The 26686-nt window shown below is 46.0% G+C and overlaps 2 protein-coding genes across 4 annotated transcripts in view; both read left to right on the top strand.

Annotated features, from left to right (window-relative positions):
- map7d2b (MAP7 domain containing 2b) overlaps positions 1–13521 on the top strand; it is a 32135-nt gene extending 18614 nt beyond the window's left edge. The window contains exons 5-16 of one of the 3 annotated variants that reach the window (XM_042308799.1): positions 2453–2542; positions 5696–5785; positions 5903–5997; positions 6084–6205; positions 6317–6513; positions 6807–6945; positions 9102–9303; positions 10137–10241; positions 10416–10473; positions 10654–10798; positions 10886–11175; positions 11256–13521. In XM_042308799.1, the coding sequence (XP_042164733.1) occupies positions 2453–2542; positions 5696–5785; positions 5903–5997; positions 6084–6205; positions 6317–6513; positions 6807–6945; positions 9102–9303; positions 10137–10241; positions 10416–10473; positions 10654–10798; positions 10886–11168 (1526 nt within the window). In that variant the 3' untranslated portion in view covers positions 11169–11175; positions 11256–13521. The remainder of the gene's footprint in view (positions 1–2452; positions 2543–5695; positions 5786–5902; positions 5998–6083; positions 6206–6316; positions 6514–6806; positions 6946–9101; positions 9304–10136; positions 10242–10415; positions 10474–10653; positions 10799–10885; positions 11176–11255) is intronic. The other 2 variants (XM_042308797.1, XM_042308798.1) reach the window with 2 other exon arrangements.
- Positions 13522–14716: 1195 nt separating this feature from the next.
- Positions 14717–25167, top strand: LOC112236881. Its single transcript, XM_024405493.2, has 11 exons — positions 14717–14927; positions 15827–15875; positions 16021–16659; positions 17192–18490; positions 22379–22548; positions 22700–22811; positions 22918–22984; positions 23090–23223; positions 23416–23518; positions 23681–23804; positions 24239–25167. The coding sequence occupies exons 2-11, from the start codon at positions 15835–15837 to the stop codon at positions 24250–24252; spliced, it is 2703 nt and encodes a 900-aa protein (XP_024261261.2). The 5' UTR covers positions 14717–14927; positions 15827–15834; the 3' UTR covers positions 24253–25167.
- The last annotated feature ends 1519 nt before the right edge of the window (positions 25168–26686 follow it).

Raw genomic sequence — 26686 nt, forward strand, 5'->3', positions numbered from 1 at the left:
AGGCTGGAGAGGGGGAGGGGAGAGATGTATAGGAGGGTATGGTGGTTTGGGAGGTGTGAGATGAAGTGAGTGAGGGGGACAAAGAAAGAGAAAGAGGGGAGGGGGTGATGGGAGGTTTTAAGGATGGAGGAAAGGCTGGGGACAGTTTAAGACAGCTAAATGGTAAAGGAAACGAGAGAAGAGAGATGGAGAGAGCGAGCGAGAGAGCGAGCGAGAGAGAGATGATGGGGGCAGGAGGATGAGAGAGAGATGATGGGGGCAGGAGGATGAGAGAGAGATGATGGGGGCAGGAGGATGAGAGAGAGATGATGGGGCAGGAGGATGAGAGAGAGATGATGGGGGCAGGAGGATGAGAGAGACCACCTGAAATAAAGAGTAGAGAGATAAAGGGCAATATGGAGAGAAATGAGGGATGAGGAAGACCAGATACCATGAGGAATGAGGAAGAGGAAGACCAGATACCATGAGGAATGAGGAAAGAATGAGGAAGAGGAACACCAGATACCATGAGGAATGAGGAAGGAATGAGGAAGACCAGATACCATGAGGAATGAGGAAAGAATGAGGAAGAGGAACACCAGATACCATGAGGAATGAGGAAGGAATGAGGAAGACCAGATACCATGAGGAATGAGGAAAGAATGAGGAAGAGGAACACCAGATACCATGAGGAATGAGGAAGGAAGGAGGAAGAGGAAGACCAGATACCATGAGGAATGAGGAAGGAATGAGGAAGACCAGATACCATGAGGAATGAGGAAGGAATGAGGAAGAGGAAGACCAGATACCATGAGGAATGAGGAAGGAAGGAGGAAGAGGAAGACCAGATACCATGAGGAAGGAATGAGGAAGAGGAAGACCAGATACCATGAGGAATGAGGAAGGAATGAGGAAGAGGAAGACCAGATACCAGAGAGAGTGGGGAGGACAGAGTGAGGGAGACCAGATACCAGAGAGAGAGTGGGGAGGACAGAGAGAGGGAGACCAGATACCAGAGAGAGAGTGGGGAGGACAGAGAGAGGAAGACCAGATACCAGAGAGAGAGTGGGGAGGACAGAGAGAGGAAGACCAGATACCAGAGAGAGAGTGGGGAGGACAGAGAGAGGGAGACCAGATACCAGAGAGAGAGTGGGGAGGACAGAGAGAGGGAGACCAGATACTAGAGAGAGAGTTGGGAGGACAGAGAGAGGAAGACCAGATACCAGAGAGAGAGTGGGGAGGACAAAGAGAGGGAAAGGGTGTGGAGGCTGCAATGCAGGGGAGGACAACGCTTTGACTTAAACGCATCAGCTTGGGAGAGGCGTGTGTGTGTGTGTGTGTGTGTGTGTGTGTGTGTGTGTGTGTGTGTGTGTGTGTGTGCGTGTGTGCGCGTGCGAGTGTGCGTGTGTGTGCCAAAAGCATTATGACTCTGTGATGATAAGACAATTCTGTCTGTGCCACTTTTTTCATGCTGTTACAGGTGTGTATTTAGCTCAAGAATAGTGTGTGTTTGATGTGTGTGTGTGTGTTTGATGTGTGTGTGTGTGTTGGGTATCTCCGGAAACAGCTGTTTCTGTGAAGCGCTGCAACCCTCCCTCATCAGTGTGTGTCTGTTTGATGTTGTTTATTCCTGAGGTGAGCATCAGTGTGTAGGAAAACAGGCCTGATTCCCAGCAGTGGCCTAAAATACGTATCTAACCTTGACACACACACACAAATTGACAGGGGATATTTACTGCGTATGTAAACACCCATCGTTGGGTTGGTGTCTCTCTACACACATACACACCCTCATAATCTGTCTACCCGTGCTGTTGTGGCAGTGTTATGGATAAGGTTATTATAGGAGTTGCAATTACATTTTATATTTGTATAGTGTGTGTGTTTTCAGCGATGACACAGCCATCAGTGAGCAGTACCAGAGCAATAGCCAGACTCTGGTGCATTTATAATTCCATCAATGATTCACACACACTTCATCTATCAGGCCTAGGCGGATGTAGAGGATCAGCCCCTCTTGTAGAATACCTAGTTTACCACATTCTTCAACAATACCTTATAGAATCCTACAGTATAGAATCTTACAGTATAGAATATTACAGTATAGAATATAGAATGTATGTATGTATGTATGTATGTATGTATGTATGTATGTATGTATGTATGTATGTATGTATGTATGTATGTATGTATGTATGTATGTATGTATGTATGTATACAATTGCACCACATAGGTGTGTGTGTAGGTGTGCGTACACAGTACATATGTACATATAATTTTATACTCAGGTGTGTGTGTAGGATTGCAACACCCAGGTGTGTGTGTAGGATTGCAAGACCCAGGTGCGTGTGTAGGATTGCAAGACCCAGGTGTGTGTGTAGGATTGCAAGACCCAGGTGTGTGTGTAGGATTGCAAGACCCAGGTGCGTGTGTAATGCTTTGCTTTCTCCGCTCTGCCACACCTGCTAACAGGTAACCCTAAGACCCCGCCCTCTCATGCTATTGGCTCAGCTCTGTCTCAGCATCCCGCCTCTGCTGCCAGTCCCAACCAATCCAGGAACGGTACAGACCACCTGATACCCTTAGTGTGCAGTTGTTGTGTTTGGCTGCATTTGTGTTATGCTTTGTATTGCTCGTTCAAGACATTTATTCTTCCTTCGGGGCAATAAATAATTATACTCTGTTCTATTGTGTCTGTATTCACAATAATGTTCATGCATTTGTTTTATTTTGCCTCAAGTATCCTTCGTCCTATCAGATTGTGTGCTGTGTGTTTTGCAGGGAATTCTGCTGCCTTCCTGTGTGCCCATGGGGGGTCTGTGCATGAATATGGATATGGTTGTTTTCACCACACATGTTGTCTCCTTTTGGTCCTTGGGGTCCACTAGCTCCTTCCAATCAGAACAGAGAGTTCACATACTTCCTGTCTGCCTGCAGCAGTCTAACCACACATACACACAGCTGATAGGATATGCAGAAGTCTCGACAACCCCCACCCCTCGAGACAGGTACTCAGACACACACTAACATAAAACCATCCTCTCTCCTTTGTGCTAGAGGATCCGTGTGTGTATTCATGTGTATCAATGTATACAGTGTATTCAGCAAAGTATTCAAACCCCTTGACTTTTTCCACATTTTGTTAGGTTACAGCCTTATTCTAAAATGGATTAAATACTTTTTATATCCCTCATTTCCCCATAATGACAATGCGAAAACAGGTTTTTAGAAATGTTAGAAAATTTCTAAAAAATAAAAAACAGAAATACCTTATTTACATACTGTACGTATTCAGACCCTTTGCAATGAGACTTGAATTGAGGTCAGGTGCGTCCTGTTTCCATTGATCATCCTTGAGATGTTTCTATAACTTGATTGCAGTCCACCTGTGGTAAATTCAATTAATTGGACATGATTTGGAAAGGCACACACCTTTCTATACAAGGTCCAACAGTTGACAATGGATGTCAGAGCAGAAACCAAGCCATGAGGTTGAAGGAATGGTCCGTAGAGCTCTGAGACAGGATTGTGTCGAGGCAAAGATCTGGGGAAGGGTTCCAAAATATTTCTGCAGCATTGAAGGTCCCCAAGATCACAGTGGCCTCCATCATTCTTAAATGGAAGAAATTTAGAACCACCAAGACTCTTCCTATAGCTGGCCGCCAGGCCAAACTGAGCAATCAGGGGAGAAGGGCCTTGGTCAGGGAGGTGACCAAGAACCCGATGGTCAATCTGACAGAGCTCCAGAGTTCCTGTATGGAGATAGAAGAACCTTCCAGAAGGATAACCATCTCTGCAGCACTCCACCAATCAGGCCATTATGGTAGAGTGGCCAGACGGAAGCCACTCCTCAGTAAAAGGCCAAAAGGCACCTAAAGGACTCTCAGACCATGAGAAACAAGATTCTCTAGTCTTATGAAACCAATATTGAACTCTTTGGCCTGAATACCAAGCATCACGTTTGGAAGAAACCTGGCATCATCCCTACGGTGAAGCCTGGTGGTGGCAGCATCATGCTGTGGGGATGTTTTTCAGCAGCAGCGACTGGAAAACTAGTCAGGATCGAGGGAAAGATGAAAGGAGCAAAGTACAGAGAGATCCTTGATGAAAACCTCCTCCAGAACACTCAGGACCTCAGACTGGGGGCGAAGGTTCACCTTACAACAGGACAACAACCCTAAGCACACATCCAAGACAATGTAGGAGTGGCTTCAGGACAAGTCTCTGAATGTCCTTGAGTAGACCAGCCAGTGCCCAGACTTGATCGAACATCTCTGGAGAGACCTGAAAATAGCTGTGCAGCAACGCTTCCCATCCAACCTAACAGCATGAGAGGATCTGCAGAGAACTATGGGCTATTGAGTATAGATTGATGAGGGGGAAAAAACAATTGAATCCATTTTAGAATAAGGCTGTAACGTAACAAAATGTGTAAAAAGACAAGGGCTCTGAAAACTTTCCAAATGCACTGTAGATGGAACATACATTCGTCTCCTACTATACAACACGGAAGTCAAACTGAAGCACAATCAGTGTGTCAGATGTTTTGGTGAATTTGTGGCATAGTTGTTCACTAACTATGGTAGGCCGTCATTGTTGGTAGGCCGTCATTGTAAATAAGAATGTGTTCATAACTGACTTTCCTAGTTAAATAAAGGTTAAATAAATAAATATATTTAAAAAATAATAACTGCAGAGTAATGTTCTAGTATTGTGTCTCCTATATGTGTGTATAGTGATTTGTGTGTATAGGGATTTGTGTGTATATTGATTTGTGTGTAATGTGGTTTGTGATTTGTGTGTATTATGATTTGTGTGTAATGTGATGTGTATTGTGATTTGTGTGTATTGTGATTTGTATGTAATGTGGTTTGTGTGGATTGTGATTTGTGTGTAATGTGATTTGTGTGTATTGTGTGTCTCCTATTTGTGTGTATTGTAATGTGATTTGTGTGTCTCCTATTTGTGTGTAATGTGATTTGTTTGTAATGTGATTAGTGAGTAATGTGATTTGTGTGTAATGTGATGTGTGTGTGTATTGTGATTTGTGTGTATTGTGATTTGTGTGTAATGTGGTTTGTGTGGATTGTGATTTGTGTGTAATGTGATTTGTGTGTATTGTGTGTCTCCTATTTGTGTGCATTGTAATGTGATTTGTGTGTCTCCTATTTGTGTGTAATGTGATTTGTGTGTATTGTGATTTGTGTCTAATGTGATTGGTGAGTAATGTGATTTGTGTGTACTGTGATGTGTGTATTGTGATTAGTGTGTAATGTGTGTCTCCGATTTGTGTGTATTGTGATTTGTGTGTATTATGTGTCTCCTATTTGTTTGTATTGTGATTTGTGTATGATGTAATTTCTGTGTATTGTGATTTGTATGTAATGTGATGTGTCTCTGTTGCTCCAGGTACAAGTTGCCCTTAACCACAGATAGACATATCTGACCTTACCTGTTTTCTTTACCCTCCTCCCTAAAGTGTGCACTCATCCCTCTCTCTCTCATTGATGTGAAGATTGTTATAAGCATATGCATATATGAGTTCCCACCATATTTCAGTCCATTCCAAACCCTCCCCATTAGGGGAAGTGAACGAGTGTATACTTCAGGGAAGGTAGAGAAAATATGAATGTAGTATTAGTATTCGTGGGTTAAGAAGACTCCTACCTCTTCCTGTCCCTCTGGGGTGACTCTTTCTCATGCATCTCACTGCAGTGTGTGACTTCCTGACACCACCCTCCCCGGACCAGCCAATCACTAAACGCCTCTCCAACTCTTCAGCCTCCCTGCATTCACCAGAAAGAGGTGTGTGTGTTGCCAAGCAACAGTATATAATATGACTCTCTCTTGTGTGTTTCTCTTCATTGTCTGTCTCTCTGCCCTATTATGACAATGCAGTGTGTGGTGTGTCCCCTCGTTTAGCATCCCCCAGCCCCCAGCGACCGGCCTACAAATGTTCCCCCTCCAGGAAGGCAAGCAATGGACCCCCGGAAGACAAGACCCCCAGAACACCCACAGTCAGTACCATAGATGTGTGTACATGCATTTATATTACTACATTATTATTCTGAGCACACGTTCACTCCTTCTTTTGTGTTTTTAGACAGAGAGAGGCCCCGCCTCCTGTCTGACTGACTCTTCAATGAGACGCCTAGAATCTCCGACCACTCCCACCCGAAGCTCCTCCCCCAGAGCCCATAGCAAAGCAATGGGCACGCCCAAAAGGTTTCTTGGTTTTCCTGTTTTTTATTTTGTATTATAATATATACTTATTTTAAAGAAGCTTTACCTACTACGTAGTATAAAAGATACAAGTAAAGTGAATTGTTATTACAGGGTGAGGTCGACTAAGAGTCGTGCCCAATCCCCCTGCTCCCCGGGACAGTACCCTCCCTCCCCCCTCCGCCAGCGACCCCCAGTAACCGAGGGCAACCATGAGGCCAGGGGTCATGGAACCCTGGAGAGGAAGTCCTCCAAGCCGGACCCAACAGAGAAGAAGATCCCCAAGTCCTGCAGCAGAGACCTGGCGACAGGTAGGGATGTGTGTGTGCGCGTGTGTTCAGAACTCACCACTAATATATGCTTTACCCTTGAGAGGAGAGAGAGGGGTGGAGGGAAAGAGAGATATATCGATAGACAGAAAGAGAGAGAGAGAGATAGAGAGTCTGCAACCTGAGCCACCCTAGAGAAGACAACAGAACACTTCAGAGAAAACTGCTTTCATCAGTGTCTGCTGTACACCAGAGTCCTCTGTCTCTATGTCTCTGCCCCACTCCCCCTCTACTCCACTGCTCCTCACCTTGTCCCCTTTCCTCCCTCCTCACAGATTCTCCAGGTACGCCCACAGGCAGGAACGTTGCCGGGACAACGGATGCAGAGGAGGCATCTAGACTGTTGGCTGAGAGGCGGCGTCTGGCCAGAGTACAGAAAGAGCAGGAGGACAAACTACGACAGGAGGAGGAGAGGTGTGTGTGTGTTTTTCGGGTCAGAAGGATGTGCAGCGGGTTGTGTGTATTTTTTAAATACTTTATTTATTTAACCTTTATTTAACAAGGCAAGTCATTTATGAACAAATTCTTATTTACAGTGATAGCCTACCAAAAGGCAAAACGCCTCCTGCGGGGAAAGGGGGCTGAGATTTTTTTATTTAAATATATAGGACAAAACACACATCACGACAAGAGAGACACCACAACACTACATAAAGAGAGACCTAAGACAACAACATAGCATGGCAGCAACACATGACAACCCAGCATGGTAGCAACACAACATGACAACAACATGGTAGCAACACAACATGGCAGCAGCACAACATGGCAGCATCACAAAACATAGTACATACATTTTTGGACACAGACAACAGCACAAATTGAATGAAGAGATGGAGATAAAGCTGTCCAGTCTGAGTGTTTGTTGCAGCTTGTTCCAGTCGCTAGGTGCAGCGAACTGACAAGAGGAGCGACCCAGGGATGTGTGTGCTTTGGGGACCTTTAACAGAATGTGACTGGTAGAACGGGTGTTGTACGTGGAGGATGAGGGCTACCATGGGTATCTCAGATAGGGGGGAGTGAGATTATATAAATAAGCATCAACCAGTGGTATTGTGCCGGGTATACAGAGATGACCAGTTTACAGAGGAGTATAGAGTGCAGTGATGTGCCCTATAAGGAGCATTGGTGGCAAATCTGATGGCCAAATGGTAAAGAACATCTAGCCACTCCAGAGCACCCTTACCTGCCGATCTATAAACGATGTCTCCGTAATTTAGCATGGGTGGGATGGTCATCTGAATCAGGGTTAGTTTGGCAGCTAGGGTGAAAGAGGAGCGATTACGATAGAGGAAACCAAGTCTAGATTTAACTTTAGCCTGCAGCTTTGATATGTACTGAGAGAAGGACAGTGCACCATCTAGCCATACTCCCAAGTAGTTGTATGAGGTAACTACCTCAAGCTCTAAACCCTCAGAGGTAGTAATCACACTGGTGGGGAGAGGAGCATTCTTCTTACCAAAGCACATTACCTTTGTTTTGGAGGTGTTCAGAACAATGTTAAGGGCAGAGAAATCTTGTTGGACACTAAGAAAGCTTTGTTGTAGAGCATTTAACACAAAATCCGGGGAGAAGCCAGCTGAGAATAAGACTGTATCGTCTGCATATAAATGGATGAGAGAGCTTCCTACTGCCTGAGCTATGTTGCTGATGTAAATTGAGAAGAGCGGGGGGCCTAGGATCGAGCCTTGGGGTACTCCCTTGGTGACAGGCAGTGGCAGAGAGCAGATGTTCTGACTTTATACACTGCACTCTTTGAGAGAGGTAGTTAGCAAACCAGGCCAAAGATCCCTCAGAGACACCAATACTCCTTAGCCAGTCCACAAGAATGGAGTGGTCTACCGTATCAAAAGCTTTGGCAAAGTCAATAAGAATAGCAGCATAACATTGCTTAGAATCATCATTTAGGATCTTTAAGGTTGTAGTGACACATCGGAAACCAGATTGCATACCAGAGAGAATACAATAGACATTAACAAAGCCAGTCAGTTGATTATTGAAAAGTTTTCCCAACACTTTTGATTAACAGGGCAAAATAAAAAATGCGCCTATAACAGTTAGGATGAGCTTGATCTCCCACTTTAAATAAAGGACGAACCGTGGCTGCCTTCCAAGCAATGGGAAGCTCCCCTGAGAGGAGAGACAGGTTAAAAGGTCAGAGATGGGCTTGACGATGATAGGGGCAGCAACCTTAAAGAAGAAAGGGTTTAAGGAGCTCCTTTAGCACTTCGGACTCAGTGACCACATGCAGGGAGAAACTTTGTAGCGGGGCAGGGGAAAAAGATGGAGGAGCATCGGGGCTAGTCGCATTAGAAGGGGTGGGAGATGAGGAAATGTTGGCCAGTCAAAGAGGCGTGGCTGAGGTAAATAGGAATCCTGACTTCATGAAGTGGTGATTAAAGAGCTCAGCCATGTGCTTCTTGTCAGTAACAACCACATCATCAACATTAAGGGACATGGGCAGCTGTGAGGAGGAGGATTTATTTTCCAGGTCAAGCGTCTTTGAACAAGGGGATCAAGCTAAGTATTGTGCATTTACTGTGTGTGTTTGTGTGTGTGTGTGTGTGCAGGCTGAGAGCTGAGGAGGAGCTGAGGAGAGAGCAGGAGGCGCGGGAGCGGCAGGCGAGAGAGGCACAACGAGCAGAGGAGGAGAGAGAGAGACGGGAGGGGGAGAGAGAGAGACGGGAGGAGGAGAGAAAGAGCAGAGAAGAGGAGGAGAGAAGGACCAAGGAGAGACGATGGAAAGACATGCAGGATCAGCTGGACCGAGAGGTCAGGGGTCAGGGCTCAGGGCTTAAACTTCACACCATGAGGCATCACCAGGGGAGAATGACTGCCCCCTCTCATTGAAGCCACAGAAGTTCAAGGCCAATCGCGGTACTGCAGGCATTGCAAACATGAACATCCATTCTAGCGAATGGGAAAATGGCAATCCTTGTGGTGAATCTTTGTGTAAATAAAAACTCCATTTGGTACCAATGGTTGCTTCTTATACACCATATGTGTGTCCTTGAGAAGATGATTTTAAATTCACACAAAAGAAGTTACAACGATAATTTTGTTGCTCATGGCAGCCTGCAGTACCCCGGTTGGCCTTCAACTTGAGTTATTCAATGAGAGGGAGCAGCACTGAGCTAGCCTGCAATGTCACTTCCTGGAGTAGCTTAATCTGCTCATGTTATGTCTCCATGAGATGCCATCTTAACTATTTGGCTTCAATGCGCTATTGAGTCTTTACATAGAAATGAATGGTGTCACATAATGCCATGGCTTTGCCCATTCATATATACAGTCATTGGGCATCACCGCTGCATGTGACGAAGATGTTTAGTCACAGATAGTCAATATGTAACCTCTCCAAGGCCATGTTGCCATGTTTCTAGCAGTTTCAGATCTATGTGGTTTATATACATGGCTCTATCTGCCACATTGTGCTTTTAGCCCTGAAAAGGAAACTGGAGCCAGGTGAGTTCACTCCCTACTTTAGCTCTCTGATCCTACATATTATATCTGACCCACAGTTTCCGAAATTCTAATCAGTTCAGGGAATTAATGAAGTGTGCGTGTGTGTATGTGTGTGTGTATGTTGGTGTGTGTGTGTGTAGAGAGAGGAGGCGTGTCTGCGTGCTCACAGGGAGGCGGAGAGGAAGAGGCAGGAGAGAGAACTGCTGCAGGTACAGGAGGAGCAGGAGAGACTGCAGAGGAAGAAGGTTAACACACAGACACACACACACACCTTACCCCCGAATATGCTGCCCTTTAAGCTGTTTCCCTAAACTCGTGTGTGTGTGTGTGTGTGTGTGTGTGTGTGTGTGTGTGTGTGTGTGTGTGTGTGTGTGTGTGTGTGTGTGTGTGTGTGTGTGCGTGCGTGCGTGTGTCCATAGCGGATTGAGGAGATCATGAAGAGGACGCGTAAGAGTGAAACGGACTCCTCATCCTCAGGTATAAACAAACACACACACACAGTAAATACTGCAGGGTGACTCAGCTGCGGGCACAGTTAGAGCTCCCCCGTGTGGTGGACAGGGTTGTATTGTTACTTTGTGTTACTCTTGACTATCAATGCATGCAGGTTTTGTGAGGACTTACTAGGTGTGTCCAACCCCCTCCCCTCTTTCTCAGGTGTATGTGATGTGAACAGGGGCCAGGCAGGGCAGGGCAGGGAGCTGGATCAGGATGAGTCCCCTCTCATCACGCTGGGCCCCCTGGAGAGAAAGAGCTGTGGAGGGGATGAGCTGTCTGACGGGGTACAGTCTATGGACGTCAGGTGAGCTGCACACACACACATACATGCACATGCACACACAATCCCATGTGTTAACAGGCATATTTCATACTGTATCTGTCTCCCCAGCCCTGTGTCCAGGGATGACTTGGGTATCGTTCAGGACTTCTCTCCCGTCAGCGAGGCGTTAAACAGCATGAGTAACGCCCGAACCCTGGAGCACCTCCTGGACCTCACCGCCCTGCCAGACACACCCCCCTACCCCAGGCTGCAGCCAGGCAGTGCTGCAGCCCTGGGAGACCTCAACAAGAACCTGCTGATCCAGGGTTATAACCCCGCCTCCTTAACTAGCTCCTCCCCCAGGTCCGCCCAGCTTCTCCACAGCCTCAGCCCTGGCAAATTGGATGTCTAGTAACCAGGTAACACACATACACACACATACTGCATATCCCACACACTGTGCAGTTCTGCTCTAATATTCATTATCCTCTTTCGTCAGGGTATTGTATAGGACTATTGGCTGTTGGGTGAAAAGAGAAGCTAGCAGCAGCAGGGGAGTCTCTGCTCTCCTCCTTCCTCACCAAAACTAGAGAGTGGGACCAGCTCCCTGCACCTCCACCCCTCCTTCCTCATCAAAACTAGAGAGTGGGACCAGCTCCCTGCACCTCCACCCCTCCTTCCTCACCAAAACTAGAGAGTGGGACCAGCTCCCTGCACCTCCACCCCTCCTTCCTCATCAAAACTAGAGAGTGGGACCAGCTCCCTGCACCTCCACCCCTCCTTCCCCCCCCTCTCTTCAGGGGAGAGGCCCTCCCCATGCACCCCTGGACTCCACAGAGAGCAACTGCTCAATGTCTGGCTCCCCCTTATATCTATAACTCAACACATCTACAGCTGAATTCACCTATGTAAACACACACTGACATGTACACACACACACACACACACACACACACACACACACACACGGTTAATACTCTCCCAGTAAAGTGAAACTTTTTCTCTGTGCCCTGGCTGTATGATATTGTATATAAAGGTGTGTCAGTGTTTGGAGGCTGATGTAATATGGTTGTGTTATCCTCCTGTAGCATTAATTATGTGGTTAACACTGACCCTGTAGCACCTTCACTGGAGAACACCTCCTCCTGTATATACTATATACTGTTACACAGCTGTAACTCTACGTAGAAGTTGCACCTAACCACAGATCTAGAATCAGATTATTCTAACCCTCAATAACCTTAACCTTTGGGCAGATGAACATTTAATCTGACCCTGTATCAGTGGTTAGGGGCAGCCTACTTGTTGTAACGGCTACGTTAGGAGTTTCTTTCTGTCAGTGTTTCTAGTGGTGGTCGGTTATGATCATCACAGCACCACTGACACGCTGTACTACTGTTCACCAGGAGTCTACAATCGCTATGTAGAACTCAGCTAGCCAGTCTAAATGTTTGCATCCTGCAACTGGCGAAACCTACTCATCTAGAGATGTGGATGATTTAGTATAGTAAGACAAAAGTCTGGCCTCAGTTGATATGCTTCTGTCCACCAACACGCCTTAGCTTTAGTGGTGTGTAAAAAAATATGTGGAACACTGGAGCATTTCTTATTATAATCTGAGCAAAAAGAAAAGAAAACTGTGAACAGTCTTGTATTTTTTGCTATTTGTAGGGCTGGGGATATTGAAAAGATGTGGCTTGTGTTTTTGGCTTGCTGTGTGTGCGCTAGCTGTGGTTTAGTTACTGTTGTGTAACAGCTCTGAAAACACTCATCCCTACTCTGTTCTGGAAATACTGTTCTCTCTATATTGCCTCTGCTCTGAACTGGACTGTATATGCTGCAAATCACAGTCCTAGCAACTAGCAGTGAACCTACAGCAGGGGTCTCCAACTTTGGAGCTACTGGGTGGTCCTGGAGCTATTTGGTGTGCAGGCTTTGTTCCAGCCCTACAGTAACACACCTGAGTCCATTAATCATGGACCAGACTGAAGACGGTGATTAGGGCAGGAACAAAAGCCTGCGCATTCAGTTAGTGAACCCTGTCCTACAGTATCTCATCAGTCTGTGTAATCGCTCAGTCAGTCAACAGCTATATTCACTATGACTGTGGCTTTACCTCATGGAGATCTATCTCATTACAGAGGACACTTCACAGTCTGCTGTCCACTACTGCTGGGAATTCGACCAATCATACATGCTTCCTGTACTGTAACGGTCTTGTACCGATCTTACTGTAACACATGCCTTGCTTTGCTCTCAGGGCGGGTGTAGGTCAGCATGTGTGCTCCCTCCCCTCACGGTTTCAATCTCTGTTTCAGTTCCCCCTGAAGGGCACTGTGAGGTGCCAACCACTCCTCACGACCCAGCTAACCCTGTGAAGGGACACTGACTAGTGTCTATAATGGCTCTAATGTTGATGCTGTATCTCAATTACTGGACTAGAGTAGGTAAAGGAGTAGGTAAAGGAGTAGGTAAAGGCCTGGAAAGTCTCTTTATCTTTGCTGTCTTCAGTGCGCTTGACTCTTGATTTAGTTGCCATGTCTGTTCGTCCATCCATCTCTCTTCCTCTCTCTTTCTGTGCTCGTTCATAATTTAATGCTTTCTTTGTATGCCAAGGGTAAATTAAGTAAACTTAAGACTTAAGGTCAGAATGTTATTCACTAAAAATCACTTAATATTGTCACTGCAGCTTGGTGGAATATATAACTGTAGACGTGGTGCATGGATCTAACTGCTGAAAACAACAATAAAATGTCATCAAGCCATATCTGTGACTTTGTTTATAAACACCTAACACAAACAGCATACCCCCCCTTTGCCCTCAGAGCAGCCTCAATTTGTTGGGGCTGGACTCTACAAGGTGTTCGAAGGGCATTCAACAAGGATGCTGGCTATGTTGCCTCCAATGCTTCCCACAGTTGTGTCAATCAATCAATCAAATGTATTTATAAAGCCCTTTTTTTACATCAGCTGATGTCACACAGTGCTATACAGAAACCCAGCCTAAAACCCCAAACAGCAAGCAATGCAGATGTAGAAGCACGTGGCTAGAGAAAACTCCCTAGAAAGGCTGGAACCTAGGAAGAAATCTAGAGAGGAACCAGGCTCTGAGAGGTGGCCAGTCTTCTTCTGGCTGTGTCAGGTAGAGACAACAGAACATGGCCAAGATGTTCAAATGTTCATAGGAGACCAGCAAGCTCAAATAAAAATAATCACAGTGGTTGTCGAGGGTGCAACAGGTCAGCACCTCAGGAGTAAATGTCAGTTGGCTTTTCATAGCCAATCATTGAGTTAGAAACAGCAGGTGCGGTAGACAGAGAGAGATGAAAACAGCAGGTCCGGGACAATGTAGCACTTCCGGTGAACAGGTCAGGGTTCCATAGCCGCAGGCAGAACAGTTGAAACTGGAGCAGCAACATGACCAGAACGAGTTGACTGGATGTCCTTTGGGTGGTGGACCATTCTTGACACACAGGAAACTGTTGAGTATGAAAAACCCAACAGCTTTGCAGTTCTTGACCCACCTGGTGTGCCTGGCACCTACTACCATACCCCGTTCAAAGGCACATCGTTTGTCTTGCCCATTCACCCTCTGAATGGCATTCATACACAATCCATGTCTCTATTGTCTCAAGGCTTATACATTTTCTTTGACCTGTTTTCCCCCCCTTATCTACACTGAATGAAGTGGATTCAATAAATTACATTAATAAGCTATGGATAATAGCTTTCACCTGGATTCACCTGGTCATGGAAAGAGCAGCTGTTCTTAATGTTTTATATCCTCAGTCTTGTGAAAAAATACTTTTGTATTCTACAGTGAGTTTTGATTAAAAAATGAATTGTGGGGGACACATCTAGTTCAGAGGAAACAACTCAAGCAAAGATGATATAACTAACCCCCTTCGTCTGTGACTCAAACGTCCTAACAGTGGCGCTATCCTTATTGTGTGTGTTTCCGGGTCAAAGGCAGTTTATTCTGTTTTGAAGTCGCGAGGCAAAGACGGTCAACTGTACAACTTCCTGAATGCAAGACAATACGAACGTCCTTCATATGAGATATATTTGATCGTCATTACTTACTAGCTAGTAGTTGTGTAATAAAATCGTGTGTGCGAGACTGGTGTTTTGGTTTACGTATCCTCTAGTTTTGGTAGGAACGTGCGCTGGGGTAAGTGCCATGCAGCTAGATAACTGGCTACGACATAGGCGATTAAACTCACCGATACACGATGTGGCGCAGCAGCAACTATTGTGGGCGGACTGGAGCTCCTACGTCACATAAAATAAAGTTTTTATTAAAAACGACTGATTTCCACACCCAAATAATACCACACGACAGTGTTAATGTTATGTGACCTGTGAGCTCCAGTTAGGCGACAATAAAACGAGTCAAAATTCACCCAACGCTGATAAACGGCCAAACAAGACGCCGCTCAATTCACATCGTAAATCGTGGAGTTGAAGTGTCGGCTAGCAACGACAAATAAACACACAAATGTTAAGATATGGCGGTTAATCTGGTGTAAATCACTTCTATTTATTATATTTAGATACGTTAGCTGGTATTGTTTGGTAGTAACTAGTTAAATATTTCGTCGTTTGAGCTGATCATAGTCCCAAGTCTGGTTTTCTTCCTGACTAGTGGTTTTAGCATGGCCTAGCTAGCATACACAACGTTTAGTTCTCAATGTTTTTCTACTACTGTACATTTCAATCCCTTTAGTTTCCAAGTTAAACGACATAGTAATGCTGGTTACAGTCCTAGCATTTTGCTGAATAATCTGAAATGTATATTGCTATATATTCAGGACAGACATTTGCTTGTTCTGATATTTCTTAATTTCTTTACGTTTTGGGGATTTGTGTGTATTGTTTTGCATTGTTAGGTATACTGCGCTGTTGGAGCTAGAAACAAGCATTTGGCTGCACCTGTGAAAATGTGTAGACGACATAAATATAAAAATAAATCTTATTGATGCTTATTGTATGGCATCACAGCAAGGGAACTGTGTATTGTGGTATTTTACCCATGCATACTCTTTCTCTCTGTCCACTGATCTCTCAAAGTAAAGAGAATGTTGAGGCCACGGTCACGATCGCCCCACTATTCTCACAGGTAAATAAATATCTTCCACACTTCATTTGACATGCTAGTCCAGTGTGTGGGTCAGTAAGATTACTTTAGAATGTCTCATCTCAGCACGCTGTATGAAAGGTGCTTTACAATTCAAATGTTTTATACTTTTTGTGTGTTAATGCAGAGTTAGTCCGCGCAGGCAGGATGGTCGGCGGTTCCCCTGGGACGACCCAGACTTCAACCCCCAGCAGGTGCTGGCTGACCTGGGCAGGCTGCCTGGGGAGGATCAGTGGGTTCGCTTCATGGACGAGATCCACCCAGATGGCCCAGAGGGCCACAGAAGACCTGTATCCCCAGGCCTCCACAGGCTTGACCACCACCTCCTCCCAGAGGAATTCCACCATCGCAGAATCCCACCGGCACCTCACGAGCTGGGCTACGCCGAGCGCAGAAGGCTCTCCCCCCATGATGGCAGAGGGGGTGGCAGGGGAAAAGGAAGCGGGAGCGAAGGGCTGCCCCACTCCCCTCAGAGGCTACCCAGAGAGAAGCTGCCATCACTGGCCCCGCAGCACCCTCACTACAGTCCTGACCACCACCAGATAGTGTCCTCTGCAGGCTGGAGAAGAGAAGAGCAGGACCAGAGCCAGGGAAGGTCCAGGGACCGCAGCCCCAGGGAGAGGGTTCAGGGTGGGGGGAAGGGGGAGAGGAGGGGTGGAGATTTTCCAGGTCCCTATGGAGGCCGAAGCAGAGATGACATGGATAGAGAGAAGAGCACCATCTCTGACCGGAACCGGAGGGAAGCTGATGAAGCGGTGCATCCTGGGTAAATTTGAGCAGTGTTCCGTTGGAATTTTATGGCCAAAAGCGAGAGAAGAAGATTGAAGAGGAGAACCCAGCTTCCTGTTTTTTCTAAGCGCAAACTTCACCCTGCTACTGTGTCCCCTGTGTAATCATGTAACCTTAGAGTATTAGTAGTAGATTGAATTGCATGGCTTAACATGGATGACATGCTCTTGTCTCTGTGATCCTTGGAACCAGGTGCTTGCCATGACGTACACTGTGATATAGTTGAATACTTTACTATTGTTACCCGCTGTAATCTAGAGGCTTTGTGTGCCTGTGATGTCATATGGCTTTGTTTATTGCTAATCAGCTTGCATGAATGACTGTTGTCATTAACCGATATGTAAGGTACTATCTATTAGCCCATAAATTCTATTCATATGCTACGTGTTTTCCTAAATAAATTGAAAGCTAGCTATTACAAAATCTGTATATTTGTTAGGTATAGTCAGCGTGATCGTATGTCCTCGGTCAGTGCTGAACCATGTCACCTGCTCTTTATGTCGACACAGGTACGGGAAGGAGACAGAGTTTAGGGTGCGCCGCCCCTCGTTGGAGAGGCCCCGGGAAGGGTACGGAGGAGGAGGGCCACGGGGGCGCAGGGGCCCCTCAGGTAGCCACGATGGCCGGGGGCCTGGAACCCTCATCGTGGAGCATGACCATGGTATTATAAACAGCAGAGGGCCAGAACTCTACGACAACCCGAGGGGCCGTGGCCCCGACCAGAGCCCAAGCCACGACCGATTCAGTCACCGTCACCACCGGGCCAGAGCCACTGAGGAGAGGTTCAGGAAGTCGGGTAGCAGGTCCAATACCAGAGAAGAGGCCAGGGGTCGTCTTGACCATGAGGAGAGGAGAGGGCCTGTCCATGAGGAGAGGAGAGGGCCTGTCCAGGAGGAGAGGAGGAGAGGGCCTGTCCATGAGGAGAGGAGAGGCCCTGTCCATGAGGCGAGGAGAGGCCCTGTCCACGAGGCGAGGAGAGGCCCTGTCCACGAGGCGAGGAGAGGCCCTGTCCACGAGGAGAGGAGAGGCCCTGTCCACGAGGAGAGGAGAGGCCCTGTCCACGAGGAGAGGAGAGGCCCTGTCCACGAGGAGAGGAGAGGCCCTGTCCACGAGGAGAGGAGGGGCCCTGTCCACGAGGAGAGGAGAGGCCCTGTCCACGAGGAGAGGAGAGGCCCTGTCCACGAGGAGAGGAGAGGCCCTGTCCACGAGGCGAGGAGAGGGCCTGTTCACGAGGCGAGTAGAGGGCCTGTACACGAAGAGAGGAGAGGGCCTATACATGAGTCCAGAAGAAGCCCTGATCGTCATGGGAGAGCCAGCCCCATGGGCTTCCAAGATAGAGGTAGTCCCACAGAGCCCAGGGCCAGAAACAGTGCATTCCGAGGGGAGAGGGGGGCCCCAGCCCAGGGTGGCAAGAGACAGATGGGGCCCTCCATGAACCAGCCCCGGCCTCTAATTCAGGGAATGCAGGGGTACCGACCCCAGGATGCCATCCCCCAGCACTCCCCTCCGGAGCAGCAGGGGTACCAACCCAGGGGAGGCGTCTGGGACATGGAGCCCAGAGAGGAGGCGCCCGGTTGGGCAGAGGTGAGCGACAAGGAGCCCCGCTGCGAGAAGGACCGGGGACCAGGGCAGCGAGGAGGCCGTCCGCCAGCACAGGGCAGGATGGATCCTAGGAAACCTCAGCATAGTGATCTCAACCCCAACTGGAACCAACAGCAGAACGATATGGGAATGCCTCGCATGGGCGCCGGCGAGAAGGAGACGCTCACCATCAAAGTGGACATGAACCGGCCTGTGGGCCAGAACAGGTAAGGTGTTTCCGACAGCAACGTTTAGGGGTCAAGGGTGAAAGTTCATGCTTCTTTTCAACTCTCACTGTCAACTGCAGGAAGACAAAGTCAGAAGCCCTGAGATCATTGACAGCCAGAGGAGGAAGTTTTCTTCTAACCGATTTTTTTTAATTCTACAAGCTGAGAATTTGTGATGGGACGCAATTTATATACATCAAACTAATCCTTCCTGATGTGGGGCATTGCAGTGATGAACATGGCGAATCGCCAAACGTCTCCTTTTAGTAGTGGCCATTTTACAGCATTGTCCTTCACATTCTCATGATTAGAAAGGTGGAATCAATTCATAGAGGCAAGTCAGGATCTCCCAAATAACTTTTATTGTTCATCAAGAGGGGCAGAACATCTCAGACCAGCTTTGCAACATTCTAGAGAACAGAGATGCCACAGTAGAAGACTATCAGCCATATGAATAACCTAATGGCTCACGGCAGAGGTTTGGCTCATCAGTTTTTCAGAAATCTCTCTCTCATCCAATGAACAACCTAACAGAATGTTGCAACTCACAAAGGGAGTGGTTGCAGCTTCCCACAGCGAAAGCATCCCTGACAACCAAGAGACCAACCAGCCAAGAGACCAACCAGCCAAGAGACCAACCAGATGCCAGCAGTGTGTTTGCCGCTCATCCTTCACAGCTGAAATGAATAAAGAGCAAGCAGCCTGCATGGTGGAACGTGCTGAAGGAGCTCTGGAAAGTAAAGAGTGGATGGAGAGGAGTGGAGGAGGCACAGTTCTACCACTCACTACAGCTGATTGACCCGAGGCTTGGAGGAAAATGCAGAACCCATGAAGACCAGGGGAAAAGTCTTGGTACTAACCAAACTGAGCACCAAACAACTGAAGAAGAGTCTCGTTGGTATATAGGAGGATTTCCTGTATACATGATACCCAATACATTCTAATATGGAGTTGATGAGCCTGATAAATGTCAGTCACTGAGCCACTGCATGGTGCCTTGGTCTTCGGCTGACCGAAGACTATTTGGGCTGGAATATGTCCTGAACTGCACTTCAGGAACATCCGTTTGATGCCACCATGTTTTTTTCAATGTCTTGAGAAACACCTGGAATTATCAGCTCTTGATCAGCTAATCAGAGAAAGACTATTGTGAAAGGACTTATTTCAGAAGCAGTGTTGTTCTGAGCCAGGCAATGACCCTTCACCCTTATCCCACTCAGCATGAGAGGATACATATGCCAAAACACCAGCTCTAGTCACAAGAGTTTCAAATAGCTTAAACTAGCTCAAACTTTTGTATTTTATTCAGACCAATGTCCAAAGGTAAGTCAACATGTTCTTTCCATCATTGCCTCTATTATTCTGCAGACTTCTAGAGGATTTTCATACTTATCTGTCAAGCAAGCAGAAGAACTTTAAGTCTTCATCCAATGTGTTTAATCTGAGGTGGACTCATTCCCACTGAAACTTGCCAAAGACTTTAACGACTTCAGTCGCCGTCTTGACCACCCTCAAGGCCTCACATTAGCATGTTCCTGGTTGTTCTTCATGTCTAAACCCATGATGCTGAAGAGTCTCAAGGCTTAAAGGAGAATCTGCCACTGTCTCACAATACCTACGCTTCTGAGGCAAACTTGGATCCAAATTCTCTCAACACTCACCACATATTTTCAGAAACCTGGGATCTGTTCTGCATGGGTCTTACGACCAAACTGGGTTTGGAGTGGCCCTGCATACCTTTCTACAAACAGGTTCACTCAAAGAAATGGACTATAAAGCGCAGCACTGAGCAGACCTGACTGTCTGAACAACAACTCAAGGCAATGATGTTGTCCTTAAAGCAACCAAAGGCTACAGGTTCTTAGTATAACTCACTTTGAGCTGTACCAGAACAAAGGACAACACTGGATGGCTACAAGTAAAGACCGGATGCTATGGCCTAAGTCAGAGGGACGTGAACAGACCAGGGAGAATCCAATCATTGGATGGAGGAGCACAGTCATTAAACACTGAGAGATCCACCTTCTGGATGAACTGAAGAAAGCCTGAGTGACCAGCTAGTAGACACAAGCAAGAGTGGAGAAGAGCAGAAGGCAATGTGAAGGTCTGGAGATGACCAGGATGATGTCCAGTCAGAAAAGCAGTGGATGATGAATATGTGGAGATGAACTTCCACATTGGAAAGAGTGAAAAATACTTTTAGACTCAACACATGAAAATAAAGCTTTCGGTTTGACTTCTTCAAACTAACGTTCAGCTGTCTTTTCCACCCGTATTGACACTGATACTCATGGACCAATCAGGGAGTAATAATGCTCAAACTCAATCCCACTAATAGTGTCTCTTCTCCAGGAGGCTCTCAGAACCATATGACTATTGATGAACTCCATTTTGCACCAGGAAAACAGCTCTGTCAAAGCATTACAACAGCAACTCGGTGAGGACTAAGGTATTCCTGACAGTGAATCTGGACTCGGCCTAGTTAAAAGGCCCCAGAATGAACACTTTGGGAAGAAGAGGAATTGAAACCTCAAACACAGCCGATGTATCAGCCAATAGTTCAGCATGGATGAATCCTCATGAAAACACTTGAGTATTGCTCTGAAAAAGGACATCACAGAAACATTCCTGTACAGATGGGTTCTGTCAGTCTACACTTCATCTAGGCACAACTTGCTCACACACAACACCTGGAGAACATACTGTCTACCTTGGGCCAATCAAGGACAAGAACTATGCTGTCCACTCTGGACCGTTCAAGGACAAGCAACTACACTGTCAACATTTCACCAACCAAGGACAAGAACTACATTGTCAACATTTCACCAAACAAGGACAAGCATCTACACTGTCAACATTTCACCAACCAAGGACAACAACTACACTGTCAACATTTCACCAAACAAGGACAAGCATCTACACTGTCAACATTTCACCAACCAAGGACAAGAACTACACTGTCGATTGACAAATGCAGACAGCGAAACATTTAAAGAAGCATGTATTTTCACCTTTGACCCATGCCAGTGATACACTGGCACAGGAAGTGGGCAGGGATGTAGTGGAGGATAATCACTGTTCACACACCTTTTTTAAATTTGATTTCATCAAGAGCGTTGATGCACCTTTTACACCACATACACATTGTTAGCATTAGCGTTACCCCCCCACCCGTTATCTCCACTGGCGTTCAGCGTTTCACAACTACATCCCTGGAGACGAGTAATGTCTCACTCTCTTCCTGGAGACGAGTAATGTCTCACTCTCTTCCTGTTGCGTTTCAAACTCATTTTAAACAATTTGACCTTATTTGGACTTTAAGTGCATTTTTGCAAATATGTCCAAACCAACAGCTCTTGATGATGTACTTAATCAGTCATTTTTCCTAAAGCTTTAAAATGTGAAGGTAAGTGTAGTGTGTTTACAGATGCCTCGGTCAAGGTAAGGTTGTTCAGTACACAATGTTTAGTTATATTTGATTTACATAAGAGATCCACTAGAGAACCACTTAACTCCCCTCAACAGTATTATTGAATTCAGAATATATATATACCATTTATCAGATGCTTTTATGCAAAATGACTTGTTCATGCATGCATACATTTTGTTGTTCAGAATAAATGACTTAGTTCCACCCCCAAACTACAGTCTTTACTTAAATCAAACCCTTTCCACAAATTTCCCATCAGCTAGCTACCACAGTAAACTATGTTAGAAGCTACTAGTACTATCATTTCATAGTTAAACCCTTGTATTCAGGCCTGATCTCAGATTGTAATGCCTCCACCGCTTCCTTCCTCTCCTCTGTTTCTCATCCCTCCTCTGTTTCTCATCCCTCCTCTGTTTCTCATCTCTCCTCTGTTTCTCATCCCTCCTCCGTTCCTCCAGCCAGCTGTGCTACTCCTCAGACCGCCAGCTGTCGCTGGATCTGGTCAACGTGGGCCGCCAGCGCCTAGACTTCCTGCCCATGATAGAGCATTCTGGGACGTACCGGGAATCCGCAATGCACTCTGGGACTTTCGCCCAGGAGATCATCACCCTGGTGCACCAGGTCAAAGGTTAGGAAACGGGACAAATACAACCTGAATATGCGCACGCACACACCGCTCATTGACACTAATGTGCCCATCTCAGACAGAATCTATAGATACTTATCACAGCCTTCAAGGCAATCAATCTCTTACTCTTTCTTTCTCTGATTTTCTCCAGAGCATTACTTTAGAGGTGATGGTGTGACACTGAACGAGCGTTTCTCTGGCCCCCAAGATGGAGGTCTGCCTGAGGAGGAGGAGCAGGAGGAAGAAGGACCAACTCTGAACAGGTACATGAACACCTGGTTACCATGGTAATTTGAATATCTTTAGAGCTTTTGTTTAAGCCTTTAATGTGCTGTTTACAAACAATATATTTGTATTCCTCTCGTCCAGGCTGTTCAACATGAGTATGTCAGAACCTGATATGGAACCTGTCTTCTCTAAAGTTGGCCGCATGCAGGTACAATAATGTGTAGAGGTTTATGATTGATATGTCAATGGACTGATTGGTTCCTGAATGTATTGGTTGATTGAGTGATCTATTATTGATGTGTTGTGTGATCAGAGGCAGCAGCAGGCAGTGAGAGATCCCGGAGACCTGAGACATGACCTGGAGAGGAGGAGACAGGAGAGGCTGGAGGGAGTGAAGGTCACCATACCTGGAGGCAGGCTCTCACAGCACCCCCTGGCTGCCGGGAGGTACTACAACACAGTGAAGAGATGATGGGGCTTCTTTTGAATATTACAATGATTCCTTCCTCCCTTTCTTGGAGTCATCACTGATCTACGGATCCTTGTGTTCACCCAATCTGTCAGATCAGTGATTACCTTAAGAAGTGGAGGAAGGGTGCATTTTTACACCATCTCTCCCTCTCACACACTCTGTCTCAGTGACCATCAGGGGGGGTATGGTAGAGAGGAAGACGAGGAACAGGAGGGCTTTTCAGGCTGGTCAGGCCCACCACGGAGAGGGAGGAGGTGGCCTGGAGACATGGTGAGACTGTGTGAGGGTGTGTGAGGGTGTGTGAGACTGTGTGAGGGTGTGTCTGTTTACATTTGGTAGGGAAGTGAATAAAATGGATATTATCTGTATCTTTCTTTAAATATATCTTGGATGTTTCTCTCTTGCTCTCTCGCTTTCTCTCTCTCTCTCTAGGGGGGTCAGAGGAGAGGTGGCATGATTAGACAAGACATGGGAGACCAGCAAAGGAACAACTGGCCTCCTAATAGCCCTTGCAACCTGCCTGGATCAACGAGAAAACAGAACCACAATATTAACGGTCAGTTAGTACCCCAAAACATAAGTATGTACAGTCAATGTAAACCAGGAAACAGAGGTTAAAAAGTACAGTGTGTTGTCATTCACAGACCTGTTCAGAGAACCACAACTTCCCAGCCATGTTCAGTGACCTCAGTCATTCACTGATTGGTTGGTTGGTTGATTGACAGTGTAATTCCTATGACTGGCCTCTGTTTACCTTCCTGTCTGGTTACGTACATTAGTCAGTCAGTCTGTCCATCTGTTCCCTAGATCTCATTTATGTCTGACCCTGAGCCAATCAAGTCCTCTCCTTTCCTCTAGACAATCATCTTGCCCACTAATAGGACCATTACAACCCTAGCTGCCCTACTTCTTAACCTAACACCTATATTTACAAGACCTCTCTCGCACTCACTCGCTCTCTCTCTCTCTCTCTCCCTCTCTCTCTCTCAGGTGCCAACTGGTGAATGGAAGCTTGGAGCAATCCAAATGGAGTCAGTGGTTAACTGTTGATAGGCTGTATATATTATAGATCACACTGCTGCAGACTGACCACAGCCTGAACCACGACCACCTGACCAACTGACATTCTGTACCACGCTGTCAATGTAAAGCCCATGCAATGTAGCTGCTCTCCTGACAGAGAGAGTAATGTGGTGGGGAAGTAAGATGGCCAACTAATATTTAAAGATGCACTATGCATAAATCGTTCCACCATTTCCTGGTTGCAAAATGTTTGCCTAATTTCAGTTTGTTACAAAACGAGCAAGTATAGTGTAGAGCAGGGGTAGGTAACCGTGCTCCTGGAGTCCCGCTGGTACTGCAGGATTTTGTTCTGTCTAGGCACCACACCTGACCAACTGACAGGGCCGGTGGCAGAACTAATCAGTTGGACCGGCCTTTGATATCCATAGGCGGGGCATGTTTTTTCCCGGGACCACCTTATTTATGTGTGCATCCTCTTGCATGTTCAAATTGTAATAGTAAAGACCATAGGCAGCTGGTGAGTTTCAAGTTTGTGGATGTTTCCAATTTACCCTAGCATTTCTACCGTTCTCAGTGCCAGTTATGATAGTTCTTTTATATGCACATTTTTGTGCAACAGTTTCATTTCAATATTTTATTTTCTCAATCATTGTCACGTGGTTAATCATAAAAATCTGAAATAAAATGATAAAAATGTCAAAGTTCAAATTGAACTGAGGTGAGAGCAGCAGCCTCTGCCACATGAACACATTGATACACTGTGATCCATTGGCGGCTAAAGAAATGAGCTCATAGAACTCAGAGACAGCCTATAGGCCAATGTAGCAGTAGGCCTGTAACCTCCATCTCAACTAAGTAAAGCTGACAAATAAAAACAGTAGAAAATAACCTGATAAATTCTGCTTCTTTCAATCACAATCATCTCTCTTCTCCACCTGTCTGCCTCCCTTTCTATCTGTCTTGACCTGAGCTATTGTTAGTGAACTGCAACATTGTATCAACTGGCCTATTCTGGGCCCTCAGTTTCCCACCCAGTGAGCTCTAGACAGACCGCTGTTTTTTTAAATAACATTTTCACTGGCTATATGGGGTCATCAGATCATGATATTTTGCTCTTTCACACCGAGGCTTGGTGATTATTGAGGCTGGGAGTGTTGGAAAGATTGTTCTAATACTTAGGAACTATCATTCGCAATGGATGTTACAAAACAGACTTCGTTGGCTTGTGTGAGGCAAAGAAAGAATGACTGAGAAACTCTGTTTATTGGTGGTGGACGTGGTGAGTTAAGACAATCGGTAACCCAACATTGCCAAATGAGCACGTTCCTACATATGCATGTATTCTGGAGAGATCCATATCTTCACCACACAACCCCTCCCCATCTTGATGCAACATTTTAAATGATATTCAAAACACATTAACTTCACACATATTTTAGAGGCTTTTCACTGACCACGCAACTCAATCAGCTAGACATAGTCCCGTGTGCCCAAATTGTGGGCATCCCAAATAGGCATAGGCCTACACACTTGTGATTTGAAACAATCCACAGCTATTTAAAAGGAAAAACAATAAGCTAATGATCGTCTGTGGATAAGTCATGTCCCTGGTGAAGTATTTTGAGTGTTTGTATTTGGAAAGGAATAATTTGTCATTATTTTAGGATGCAGTCCAGCCTCCTAGCTGTGCGATGTGCACTCCCCTACTTTATTTTCCAATTCACAAGAAGCTGAAACCAGAGATCTGTATGTAATGACGAGATGCTAATTTCTCTGTCTTAACAATGGGAGTTTTTGTCCCAAAGGCGTGAAGGCAGGCGATAAGCTTAGGTCTGCATATTATTCCCATAGAAACGCGTTGGTCTTGTACTGGACATATTCTGGCGAGATTGAGCCCTCTTGCTTTGCCTCGCCTCTTCCTCTACTGAAACTATATCACCGGAGAAAGCATCTGATCGAGCGAAACATGGCCCTCTATATGTATCTGACAGAAATATTATGACATGCCATACTCTTGGTCCAGACAGCATCAGAAACATGGTCTACACATACGGAGACGGGGGGCGCTGTTTTGCTCCCGTCGATGCTTGAACTGAGATCGATGAGTCTTAGTCGACACATTTTCTTGGTCAAATAAATGCTCCGTTTTTCAATATTTCATTTGGACGCCGGCCCTGCCAACTGAGCTAATTGATCAGTTCAACAATTGCCTAAATTCAATACACCAGATGTTCTAGTTTGGTTAAATCAAAAACATGAAGAGCATGCAGTGAAATAACTTTTACATGACCAAAAATATTGTATTTTCAGTAGTTTGAAGCGTGTGTATAAAGCCGAAAGTAAAAGACGCAAAAATGAAACGTAAGAACGGGAAGCATAGAAATACTGCACATAGAACATACAGTTTAAGTCGGA

Source organism: Oncorhynchus tshawytscha, linkage group LG29 (assembly GCF_018296145.1).
Source record: "Oncorhynchus tshawytscha isolate Ot180627B linkage group LG29, Otsh_v2.0, whole genome shotgun sequence".
Classification (NCBI taxonomy): Eukaryota; Metazoa; Chordata; class Actinopteri; order Salmoniformes; family Salmonidae; genus Oncorhynchus; species Oncorhynchus tshawytscha.